At 31.6% G+C, this 13130-nt stretch overlaps 2 protein-coding genes across 2 annotated transcripts; both read right to left on the bottom strand.

Moving 5' to 3' along the window:
* Window positions 1-9168: 9168 nt before the first annotated feature.
* LOC105770315 (uncharacterized) lies at window positions 9169-10386 on the bottom strand. Its single transcript, XM_012591459.2, has one exon. It carries the CDS (start codon window positions 9930-9932, stop codon window positions 9378-9380), a length of 555 nt encoding a protein of 184 aa, XP_012446913.1. The 5' UTR covers window positions 9933-10386; the 3' UTR covers window positions 9169-9377.
* A 1268-nt stretch (window positions 10387-11654) lies between these two features.
* On the bottom strand, window positions 11655-13130 carry LOC105770801 (60S ribosomal protein L37-3). Its single transcript, XM_012592143.2, has 4 exons — window positions 12972-13130; window positions 12733-12868; window positions 12145-12246; window positions 11655-12017 (listed from the first exon to the last, which is right to left on the bottom strand). Exons 1-4 carry the CDS (start codon window positions 12972-12974, stop codon window positions 11971-11973), a joined length of 288 nt encoding a protein of 95 aa, XP_012447597.1. The 5' UTR covers window positions 12975-13130; the 3' UTR covers window positions 11655-11970.

Raw genomic sequence — 13130 nt, 5'->3', positions numbered from 1 at the left:
AAATAAAAATTATAATTATATTGTCGAAACCATCTTTTGAAATTTTGAAAAATGGGGATTGACTTTAAAAATAAAATGGGAGTCGCCACCGATCTTTTATTGTGGTGTGATCGGATCACCTTGAAAATAATTTTAGGTCGGCGAATTTTGAGAAAACAGGTTCGAGAGTCGGTTACGCATGAGGACGGGTTAGCACCCTTGTGGCGCCCAAAATTGGTACCGAATTGATTGTTTAATGTCTTAATGTCGAAATTTTGAAAAGATTTTAAAATACGATCATTTGAAAAGAAAATTTGAGTAAAATGAATTGAATGATGAGACTCACTTATTTCAAAGAAATAAATTGTCACACTCAGTAAGTTAGAGTGCAACATCTTAAATCCTCAAAATTAAGTTTATCTCTTGACTTTTAAAACCTATGCATTTTGATAAGGATATCCGATTATTTGGGTTAAATTAAAAAATCAAGACCCAGTAAGTTAGGGCTCGGTTTCACAAAATTCTTAAATATCGAATATTGCCTTTATTTTTATTTGTTAGAAAAATCCTCGTCTCGGGAAAACAATACGTCATATTCAATGCGTTAGGACACAACGCGTCAAATTCCCGAGAATGAGCTTTTATTTATGTGTTTTGATTAAAGCATATTCTCGATTATTTAGATTCGACGAAGAGAATTGGAACCCAATACGTTAGGGCTCAATTTTCGAAGATTCCAAATGTCGAGTATTTGCTTTATTTTGAAATTTTTTTGAATAAAACGATTTTGATACTTAAACGATATTAGACGTAAACTTTTGAACGAAAAAAACGATTGAATAATAATGTACAACGCGAAAGAATAACTCATAATCCTAAAAAAAAACATGCTAATGAACTTGAGTAATCTATCAACATAAACGAAATGATATAATGTACATAACCTCCATAATCACATATCTCAAACCATGCAAACATAATTACCAACATTAAAAAAAAACCATAACATTAATAATTAATCCTTAAGTACCAAAAAAAGAGAATAAATGATAATCAATAAATTACAAACATCGAAATTTAAAAGAAATATATATGAACTTGTATTAGATTCCAAATAGAGTTAATAAAACATACTCTATATAAGTAATAGTTTTAAGGTTTACAAAAATAAAGTATGTGTATATATAAATGAATTGAAAGAAAATATATAAATGAATCTAAAGGAAATCTAAAGGAAATCAATGATATATATATAATAAAAATAATTTAATATAAATTGTATACATGAAAATATAAAATATTAAATAAGGATACTATCATATAAATCTTTGAAGATGAAATATATACAAGTGGCTTTTTAAAATATATTATAAAATAGAAGTTATTAAAATATATTGTATTGGATTAAACAATGAAATAATTCATCACAAACTTAAAATAATAATGTATGATAATAATAAAATAAAAGAATTTAAAATAATAAATTGCATAATAAAGTGATATATATGAAAATAATAATAATAAGTAACCGAATGTAACTAAGTATGACAATAATGTTAATAACAATAACAAACAATAATAATAATAATAATAAATTAATATTAAACTAATTAATAAAACAATGGACTAATTTGGAATTAAAACAGAAATCTAGGAATAAATCTGAAATAAATAAAAAAGAAAGGACTAAAATGAAGCGTGCGAATAACACGAGGGATCAAAAGGGGAAATAATCCCAACACCTCGGAACGCTGTGTTATGAGAAGGACTAAAGTGAAACAAAAATGAAATAAGAGGTTAAATTTAAAAAGAAATAAAAGAACTTGATTGTAGCGCGCAATAAAAGCGAGGGACTAGTGGCACAAATGGATCAATTAATGAAATTACGCGGATCCTCCCCGGGTCGGGTCACACGCGCGGGTTACAGGGCCAATACGGCACCGTTTTGGAGCCACTGATCAGACTCCGAACGACGCCGTTTAAACTTGGGCCCAAATGAAATCTGACTCAAATATGCGGTACAATTTAAATAATTGACGGAAATCCAATTGAAACAATACAAAACACAGAGGGGCTCGCTGCGAAAATAGACCAAAAAACCAAAATGCGCGGATCCTGCCCTCGGGTCGGGTCACCGCGCGGGTTGCTGGGGTTAGTCGGCCAGTACGACACCGTTTTAGGGCCACTAAAACAGGCCCTAAACGGTGTCGTTTTACGCACTATATAAGGCCCCCATAACCCTAAAATCAGCCTGATGAAATCAAACACCAGCCTCTACCCCTCTGCGCCGCTCGAATATTCGAGAGTTCTCCGATCTTTTGAACCGCCGTTCGACTCCGATCACAACGGAGCAAACAACGATTCCAATTAGGATAACATAGAGGGGCTGGAAAGGAAATTATCCCTTCTACTCTAAAACGGCGCCGTTCAAATAGGACTAAATTAAAAGTAAAAATAAATTAAAGGGGCAAATTTTAAAAAAGAAGGAAAACCTGATTGAGAAAACATTAAAAAGCGGAGGGGCTTAAAGTGCAATTTACACCTCCGTATGAAAAACACGCGGATCCTGCCCGGGTCGAGTCTGTTTCGGGTCGATCCAGGCCAAAACGATGCCGTTTTCAGCGTCTGGGACCACTCCAAAACGGTATCGTTTTGTTACCCTTTATAAACCCCCAAATTTCCAAAAAAACCATTTTTACCCTTTTCTTTAAAAAAACAAAACACCCTTTCCCCTCTTTTCTCTCAGCCCACAAGTCCGACCAGGGGTTTGGGCAACTTCCGATAGTCGACCACTGCGCCGACCGCTGATCTCCGGCGATGGCACTGCAGTCTGCGGTGGTGAGAAAAAGGAGAAAATCCCCTCTCGGTCCTTTCGACCTTTCTAAGCCCAAATCCGAGTTCAAAACCTTCAAAAAAATAACAAAAAATGTGAAGAAATCAAGAAACCTTTCAGTTTCCGGCCACCAATCCTCGGGGTGGCTCCCTCGACCGTCTCAACGTCATTTTAGAATCAAAAGAAAGGTTGTCTCTTTCTTTCTTTTATTTATTTTTATTTGTATGTAAATAAAAAAAATATATAATGATAACAGTAGATTAATGAAAAAGAAAAAACTGCTGATATCAACCTTTTGAATCGATTTCTGCTTTCTCAGTGTTGAACTCTCCGTTTGTATTTTCGATTGCTCTTTTTGTGTGAAAATGCTGCTTTTTTATTGATTTTCTAATACCCTTTTACAATATCTTTAATGGCTTTTTATAGCCGTAATAAAACAATAACATAGAAAGCAAATCTGTTCACATCGATTTGGTTCGCAATCTTTTAGTTTCCTTTCCATTTTTGTTGTTTATTTCTTGCTGTGCAGGTGTAGATTCAGCTCGTGCGGGCTAGGTGGCTGCGGCGCAAAGGTTTACCCTAGAAACCCTAAGGTTTCTGAAACTATTTTGGGCCACTGTAATTTTGGGCCTCTGTTTATTTCGGGTTTGGGCCTGTTTGTAATTCGGGCCTTTTTAGACCCGGGCAAAATCGGGTATTACACAAACTATAGTAACCTTTTTTTGGTCATTCTTCAGTACTGTTCCAATCCAACCTCTCACGTTCAAAACTATTTGGAGTAGACATAAACAGCTTGTTCTTGAGTGGTTTTGTTTAAGCTTTTATATGGATCACAAAGCAAAAAGAAGTAAGCAAACAAGGGAAAAAGAAAGGGGCTTTGCTATCGTCTTGAAAATTCTGTCCTTTAAGGAAGTGCTTCGTGGGCGGACAACCTAGCCATACATGTGTTCCATGCCATTTCCAAGCAGTAACACAACTAAACTAAACTATACCATAAACTCAAGTCAAAACTAAACTAAAGTTATAAATGAAGATCCTGAACTAAAGAGAGAGCATGCAGAAACCCCAAGTTCTGCAAAGCACATTAAGGGCGTTATGGTCATTCTTACTTTGCTGTTCTTCAACTCGAGAACATATCCCTCAAATGAAGCAATTTTTCCTGGAAACTAAATACAGAGATCGGGTTTTTGCGTGGAAGGATGGAATAGAATCCAATACCAGTAAATTGTACAAAAGAAAAAAAAAATCAATACTGGTAAAATAAATAAAAATAGTAGCACGTGGTCTTGGAAATGGACAAAATCTAGACATGGTCCATAGCAGATCACATTCCTTGCGATAAAAAGATGTTAAATGTTGTTTATGTTTAAAAATAAGTAATTTTTTTATGGGAATAAAAGTAGGAAATTATCTTAAAAATTAAGGTTTTTACTCATCAATAAAATTTTGTTACATCGTTAAAATTTGAAAGACATGAAATTATTATTATACACCTATCCATAGGGAAATTATTTTATGGACTCTTCCCACTATATTATTCATTATTCTTTTCCAATTATTTAATTACATTTAGATAATTTTTTTAATGTAATTGACACACGATTTTGATAATCTCAAACCCTAAACCCTATAAAACCCTAAACATGAACCCCGAATTTGTAGCCATGAATTCTTAAACTGGAACCCTGAATCTTGAACTCGTAACTCGCAACCCCTTAACCCTTGAACCTTAAACATAAACCCTAAACTCCAAATCTTTGAACCCTAGACCTAAACCTTGAATCTCGAACCCTAAACCTTAAATCTCGAACCCAAATCCTGAACCATGGGGTTCAAGGTTTAAGGTTTAAGGTTCAAGTTCAAGATTCGAGGTTCTGGGTTCAAGGTGAAATAATTACCAAATTTATGTGTCAATGACATGAAAAAAAATTGCACAACAATTATTGTTTTTTAAATTGGTTGCACAAAAATAAAAATATTAACTTATGGAAAAAATAAAATGATTAAATTTTGTAAAAGAAGAAAAGATTTGTTTATAATTTAAAAATTAATTATTTTAAGTAATTTAATTAAAGTTAAATTAAGTTGGAGAAGATATTAGATATAGATGAGTGGATAATAATACTTTGTTATCTTTAAAATATAATGACGTTGCACTATTTTATTGATGCCTAAAAACTATACTTTTAGCATGATCCTAATATAATTTATTTCTTTTTAAAAATTTTAATGCTTATTTATTTTAAGGATAAATATAAAAAATATATATGAAGTTTGATTCAATGTGCAATTTGATATATGAATTTTAATTTTGTGCATTTATACACATGAAACTTTGATTTTAGTTCAAATATATACACGAAACTTTAATTTTGATTCAATCAAGCATATTTAAAGAAAGAAATACATTAATTTATTTTTATATGGGATAAATATAAATATTTCGTGTGCAATATCAACAATTGTGTCGTGAGAATTTGATCAATAAAAATTCATTTATAAAATTACATAAAATCAAAATTCATATATATAATTGCACATTAAATCAAAGTTCATGTATTGTTTTTTTAATTTAAATACTTTTATATTAGATTATTTTGAATTTATTACTATAAATATTTTGAAAAGCATGGGTAAAATCGAACTAATGGGAAGAAGAGACATTTTGTTGGTTTGAAGTTGCTAGTAATTACTAGTACAATTAAAGATACAAACTTAGAGTTTAATTTATTTTTAGATAGTAGCATCCGATAAATTTAATTTTAATATCTGAAATTCTCATTTAAAAACATCTCGGTTTAAACGAGGAAATCTTGAAAGTCAAAACGTTTTCTTTTATATAAAAAAAGGAAAGAAAATAAAAAAATGAATTAGTATTTTAAATGTAAATCTCATTTATTGGAATATTATATTTTTTCGTATATACTCTGATATGATTATTAAGATTCGGCTTAATCCAACATATAAATATAAATATTTATATTAAAGTTTAATTGTTAACATTATTTTATGTTACATTTATATTGATTATAACCTTAGTTTTTATTAAATTATTATTAAATAAATGTTATTTTAATTTTAAAATGTTATTTTAATAAATTTAATAGAAAAATTATTTAAATTTTGAGATTGAAAATATAGAGAATAAATTTTAAAAGATAATAAAAATTAAATTTCAAATTTATAAAGATTTAGAATATATTTTAAATTTTTTCCCTTTATTCAAGGGATTCGAATATAAAACTTAAAATTTGACGGAAGCTCAATAACGTGGTCGGTTTTAATTAAAGGTTGAATGTCATGCACAATACTTGGGACATTAAATATTGGTTTTGAAGGCTGGAAGATATTAGAGGACCTAATGTAATCAGAAAATTAATTGGACAATGTTGCATTTATCATATAATATAAAAACGTGGAAACAAATTATTATGACAATATTTTTGTTTGTGCATATCTTCTATATACACATATAAATCGCATATGTATTGTAATATAATAATTTGGCATTTCAGTTTAATTTAATAATTACGTTTTTTTGTTAGATTTATTATTTTAAGTGATAAATCTTAAAATTATACATGATTTATGGTTTAATGTGTAATTGTATACATGAAATTTTGATTTGATCCAATTTTTATAAATTATTAACACAATTATTAATATAACATCATTTTATGTTTATATATTTATCCAATATAAAAATAAATTGATGTATTTATTTCTTTAAATGTGTATGATTAAGTCAAAATTAAAGTTTCAAGTATATATTTGAACCACAATTAGAGTTTCACGTGTATAATTGTACCAAATTAATATATATATATATATATATAATTGTACATTAAATCAAAGTTCATTTTAATTTTAAAATTTTTCCCTTATTTTAAATTTTAAAGTTTACTATTATAAACACGAAGATTCACAAATACATTTATATGTTCAATTAATTATAATGTAGAATATTATTAGTATAAATATATCCAATAATGAACCGAACAAAATACATACATAACATATGCATACGGTCGACGGAGATTCAAACATCAATTTAAATTTAAATAAATACATTTAATGGATGCTAATAATCTATCCTTAAATGTGGGAATATTTTAATCATCACGCAATGCAGTGGGTAACAGATAAGTATTATTACTTTTGACGTATTGAAAGATGACTCAAAAAATTGGGTACCAAAACACTAAAATATCAATAGTTAATGATTCTTTGGGGTGATTAGCTTAAAACTAATAAATGGGGTTTTATTTGTTTAAATTAATTTATTAATTGAAATATTTTAAATACATTTTTATAATAAAATTTTATATTTTGATTGTTTAAATGGTAAAGCAAGTAACCTGTTTTGAATTAGGAATACAATAATAATGGGGCAATAGATGGAGTATTATCAAGAGAAAAAAAGGTAAAGATGAAAACGAAAAACACGAGTGAGTGCGCGACCAAGTAAATGTGACTTTTGGTACCGAAAGTAAACGTGACTTGTGAATGTAGAAATTGGTGCGACTATAAATAACTTCAAATATGACAGTGAGAATCTTGATTATGAAAGTGTTCGGAAGATAATGTAATTAGAGGAGTTGGTAGGGCACGACTCTTTCTAAAATAGAATTTTTTATTTAAGTATTTTAAAATTTTTAAAATTTTAAATTAATAAAAATAAAATTGTATTTTGGTTTCCCTAAAAATATAAAAATTAATTTAATCCTTTAAAAAGTATGAAGATATAAACTATTAAAATAGTCAAATTACATATTTGCTATCCTAAAATTATAATTTAATTTCGACCCTCTAAAAAATTTTCTAGTTTAGTCCTTGAGTTTAAGTATATTTAAATGTGCTTTTCAATAATTTAAGGGTTTAGGAATGATTTGATTATTTTCATATTTTATTATAACATTTTCTTTCTTTTTATTGCAAGTCATAGAAGAGAAATTTTGTATATTATATTATTATTTTTAATAAAAAATTCATTTATTCTACGTAAAAGAAAGAGTAAATTCTCATGTCTTTAACGAAATAATATTAGATATGATATAATTATATGACACAAATAAATAAGTTAAATTAGACAAATATGTAATATATAAAAGACGAACAAACAAATTTCTAAAATTTCTAAAAATGTAAAACACTTTAAATAAGATTACGATAAAAGAATAAAGTAGACATATTAAATAGAATATAAATTTCAAATCTGATTCAGTCAAGAGACACAAAGAGTGATGTTATGGCGTTGTTAAGTTGTTATAGGCCAGCTAAACATGATTTCAGTTGGACAATAGAAGGAAAAGCTAATGTTTCACGTGAAAACATAGAAAAGAAGTTGTCGGGCTATGTTAAATAAAAGATTTAACCGCTGTTTGAATCAATTAGTTTTAGGAGTAATGGAGTCCAAATTCCGCAACCATTGCAAACTTGGGCTACAACTCTGGTAGCAAAATCCAGGCAAGAGGCCCAAAATTCAGTTTCCCCTACATGGAGGGCCTTGAAATAGAACTAGCCACGTATTTGAGAAAGGATTAGGGTAGATAGCACTATAAGATATTGGTTGGGCACGATAATTGGACGGGTCTTGGACTTTGGAGCCTTGTTTTTGGTTTCTTCATCCCAGCCATTTGGCTCGCAAGAAACTCCTCCATCTTCACTGGAAGAACCAAAGAGCGAGGGAGTATTTCATTCTAGCTGCTAAACCCTAAAAGAATTGCTAGCCCTATGTTATAAGTATTTCTTGGAAACCACCGATGAATGGATGGCAAAAACTCGACTCAGATGGGTCCTCTATTGGTCACGCAGACAGAGGGGATGCCGGCTCCCATATCAGGGACCATAATGGGCAGTGAATCTTCGAACTGGAAATCGAACTGGATGCTTTGGTTACTAGCTGAACTATTGGATACTACAGGACTCTCCTTATCAGGACCGAGATGGCACCTATCATGCAAATAGCAGTGTTGACGCTCTTGCAAGATGCAATTCCCTGCTAACTCAAATGTTTTGAACTTAAATGATTTCTTCAGTATTTGCATTGAACCTCCTGATTGCATTAAGCCGGTGTTGACAGCTGAAGCCACTGGTTCCTTAATTTACCCAACTTTGAGGTGATTATTTGCTATTTTGTATATGAATGAAGGCCCATTTTTCGAACAAAAAAGAAAATTGATATCAGTTCAATTGACGGACCATTCTTTCATTATAACCATTAGCCCAAAGTCCCACTGATAATGGGGGCGGGCGGGGGGCTTCACCCTGGCTATGCAAATTTTCCAGGACGAGCAATCCCTACTTTCTTGAGACTAGAGAGAGAATTTATGATTATATAGATATGACCCAACTGGTTTAAATCTGAATTCCAACAAGTTATTCTACTAAAAACCTTCCACGAGTTTGGTTAAATAGACAGCAGCGAGATTCATAGTAAAGATGAAATATATCCATGATCCTTAAACTATTCAAAAAGAAACAAACAAAAAAAAAAAGTGCAAAAAAGACAAGGAGCTACATTCTTCTTTTTTCTCTTCATCATTAAGCATCAACAAGCAGAATCTTACACAAAACCCTCAACCAGAATTGGTTTTTCCTTTTCCCTCTCATCATCATCCTCCTGATTTTGATTCTTCTTCTTTTTCTCTTCACCCTTAATCTTCAAACCCTTGAGCTCATCATCTAAACAACCCTTCCCATCCGCGGCTTCTCCACCATCACCACCCACAATCACCATATCCTTACCCTCCTCTACCTCTTTACCGCATCCCTTTTCCTTTACGCAGCCCTCCACAGCGTCCGAGGTTGGATCCGACGACCCTCCGCCAACCACTACCGCGTCAGACATGTCGGGACACGGTGGCGAAACAAGAACATCGGAGGAGCACTTACCCTTGTCGGGAAATGGGTCATCTAAGCATCCGCGTTCAACTTCATCTTCATCATCAGAGTGGAAGATGTTGGCTGCTCGTGACTTGACGGCGGAAGCGGCTTTGAGGAAGGCCTCGTGTATGGAATCTGGCGGAAGAGCGCAATCCTCGAGTCCGGCGTCTTCCAGGCGTGGAGGGAGGATCTTGTCTAGTAACCCTGTGGTTTCTCGTTCTCTCGTTGCTTCCATGGATTTTTACACAATGTTTCAGACACCTGATCCTTATGATTCAGAGAGAAGAAAAGCTTTTCTGATGCAGGAACCTTGGATTCAAGAACAGAGAGAGCAAAAATGGAAAATGGAGTTGTGTCTGAAGCTGGGAATGGTAAAAGTGGATATAGCTATAGTTACCCTTACCCGCAAAATCCCTAGAGGTTTCGTTTTGTCGGCCTACCCTCTCCCACACCCGAGCCCAAAGGAATATGAAAATTGGGGTTCAATGTCCAAAGTTCATGCCGAAAACCATGAATTATTGGCATGTGTCGCTGCTAAGTAGCGCTTCAATTTGACACCTAACCAGATGTACTTGCACTTTACCCTAGGAGAAAATAAATATTTAACATATAAATATTTGAATTCGTTAATATTTTTAAAATATAATTATATATTTATTATTTGTTTTTATAAATAAAAAGGAAATGGATTTAAATAAAAAATTTAAAATAATATATTTATTAACATTAATTAAAAATTATAAAAAAAATTTGAAACAATATGAAATAAAAAATACCTATTAAAATATTTATAAGAGAAATTTAATTTAGAACTCAAGAATGAAATTATAATTATTTAACCATCTAACTAAAAGAACTAATGTGTCAAAAATTATAATTATTTATGCGTTCTATAAGACACGTTTCTACTGACGTGGCTGAAAGAACATCCTATAAGATAGGTTTTCCTTTTCTCTCCAAAAACAATATACATCGTAAATAGAAAAACATAATTTCTCAAAAAACACATATTGATAAATTAGCCTGCATTTAACTTCAATTTAGTATTTCTCTTCTTCTTTTTAACTCATTTTAAACTTTAACAATTAAATCTATTTTAAAGAAAGTATTGAAACAAAAAATCAATCAATCAATTGAATCGATAACCAATTAATATACTAATTTAAACAAAAGAATTAAGCCGATTAAATAAAAACAGCTTGAAACTGACAAAATAAAAACAAAAACAAACAATCTATAGTTAAACAGGTTGAAGGAGTTTAATTATTATTGTTAGTCTAATAACTGAACCAGTTAAATCAAAAACCAATAATCTAATCAATTTAACCATGGAATTAGGTATTAAAACATGGTATCATGTCATGAATAAAAAATTATATAATTTTTTTAATTTTCAAATGATAATATAACATATTTTTATATTTTTTAAGCTCAAGAACAAAAATAATCTAACCACCAAAGTGAATAAAAATTACAAGACCAAAATCATCTACTTGGGCATAAATTATATTATCCCTAAATTTAAAGCCTCTCCATTTTTTGTAGGATAGATGGTTGTTTCATTCACGACATTTAAACTTCAACTCTAAAACATTGCGTCGTCGAAAAATTTCCCATTTTTACATGCTAGAGGAACATAGCAAGGACGGAAACAGAGCAATGACGGATATGAGCCTCTTAGCAACAGCGGTTTCTACAACATTAACTTTAAATACTACAAAGCACCGAAATAAACCCAGGTTGCAAATGTTCCAGCCACAAATAATGGGGCCTTTAAGGGGAAACAAATAAAACCCTAAATAGCTACCGATGTATGCTACTAGTAAACTGGTATCTTATGGCTTCCACCCTCAAAAATCAGCATATATGGAAGTGTTTTCTCCGAACACAATATTCGACTAGAAGTAGTGTTGATAATAATAAGCGAAACACAAATGACTTTAAATTTTAAACTATCTTGAAACAATATTAGGGCATCATTTATAACCAAAAACAAGAACATACATTAACTTCATCCCAAAAAAATGTATCAAGTAACTAAGTGTCAACCAACAATAGCCTTGTCCATCCTCGTTCAAAATTTGAAGCAACTCCTCAAAAATAAACTAGAGAAAAACTAAAGCATTCATCCTTGCTCAAAATTTAATGCAACTCCATAATCATAAACTAAAAACAGCTAAAGCATTCAATGTAATGACACCCCTCAAGAAAAATGTTCTCGTAAAAGTTTTCCTAAAAAAAGAAGGCTTCATCCAAAACAACCTCGTAATACCTCAAGCAGAAGCTGCTGCAACCTTCTTCCTCGGTGCTGCTTCAGTACCTAGACCATGATCCAACACCGGAATTGAAAATAGAAACAAAATCCAAAGATATGCTTTGAACAAAACAGAAAGAAAAGAAGCTTAAAATTATAAACCCGTCAGCAAAAAGAATTAGCAACTCATTACCTTCTCTGAAACCAGTCTTGAACCTGCGAGGGACATGGCGCAGATACCTCATCCTACCGGTTCCAGTGGTCTTTCTTCTGATTGCCTTCACACTCCAGTTATCTGAATCCCACAATAAAACAATTCCCCTTAGATTTAAGGACTAACACCAAATTACAATCCAATCGTAACATATAAACACATCAAAACACATGTTCATTCAAAGTACTTGAAGTATTACTACTGGTATAAGCACATTTCATGTAAAATTACAACTAACAAATCTATGGTTCAGGAAGAAAACACATTGATTCGAACTACAAGTCCATAGTTTTATATAGAAACATCTTAAAATTTTAATCACACCATTTTTCCCACAATATTCAGGAAATTGAATTCTTATCTGACTAAACGCATTCAAACTGAAACCCAAATAGATATTCATGTCAAAGATATTAGCTTTAATATATAAGCACATAAAGAAAGAAACCCCACTAGTCAATCCGAGAAATCTAGTTGCAAATTAGACTTAGGAACAAAGTTAACAACAAAAACGAAAAACACAATAAACGATCTTGATAACAAAGAAAAAGGGGACGAGGCACTTACATGTCCTCTTACGAGCAGCAGGGAAAGCACAGGCAGAGCAACGGCTCTTCTGGAGATGGAAGCTACGGCGGCCACATCTAACGCAGAGAGTGTGGGTCTTGTTCCTTCTTTTACCAAAACTCCCTGTTCCCTTTCCCTGCACATTACCACTTTTTTTTTATTTCATTTTCAAATATACAAGTAGATCAAGGGGTGGAAAAAGAGAAATAAAAGCAGGGTGTGTTGGTTTGGTATATTACCATTGGAGCTGACGCAGGAAAAACCCTAACTGGCTCTGAAGAAGAAAGAGAGCGGCGGAGGTTTCTAACAATACCAGTTGGAAGCGAAACAAGGGTTTTTTTAAGGCTGAGATGTGCCACACTTGGACTTAAATGGGCCTATCTGTTCCTCCTTGTTCA

The sequence above is a fragment of the Gossypium raimondii genome, chromosome 5 (assembly GCF_025698545.1).
Source record: "Gossypium raimondii isolate GPD5lz chromosome 5, ASM2569854v1, whole genome shotgun sequence".
Taxonomy (NCBI): domain Eukaryota; kingdom Viridiplantae; phylum Streptophyta; class Magnoliopsida; order Malvales; family Malvaceae; genus Gossypium; species Gossypium raimondii.
This window is presented reverse-complemented; position numbering and strand designations above follow the sequence as displayed.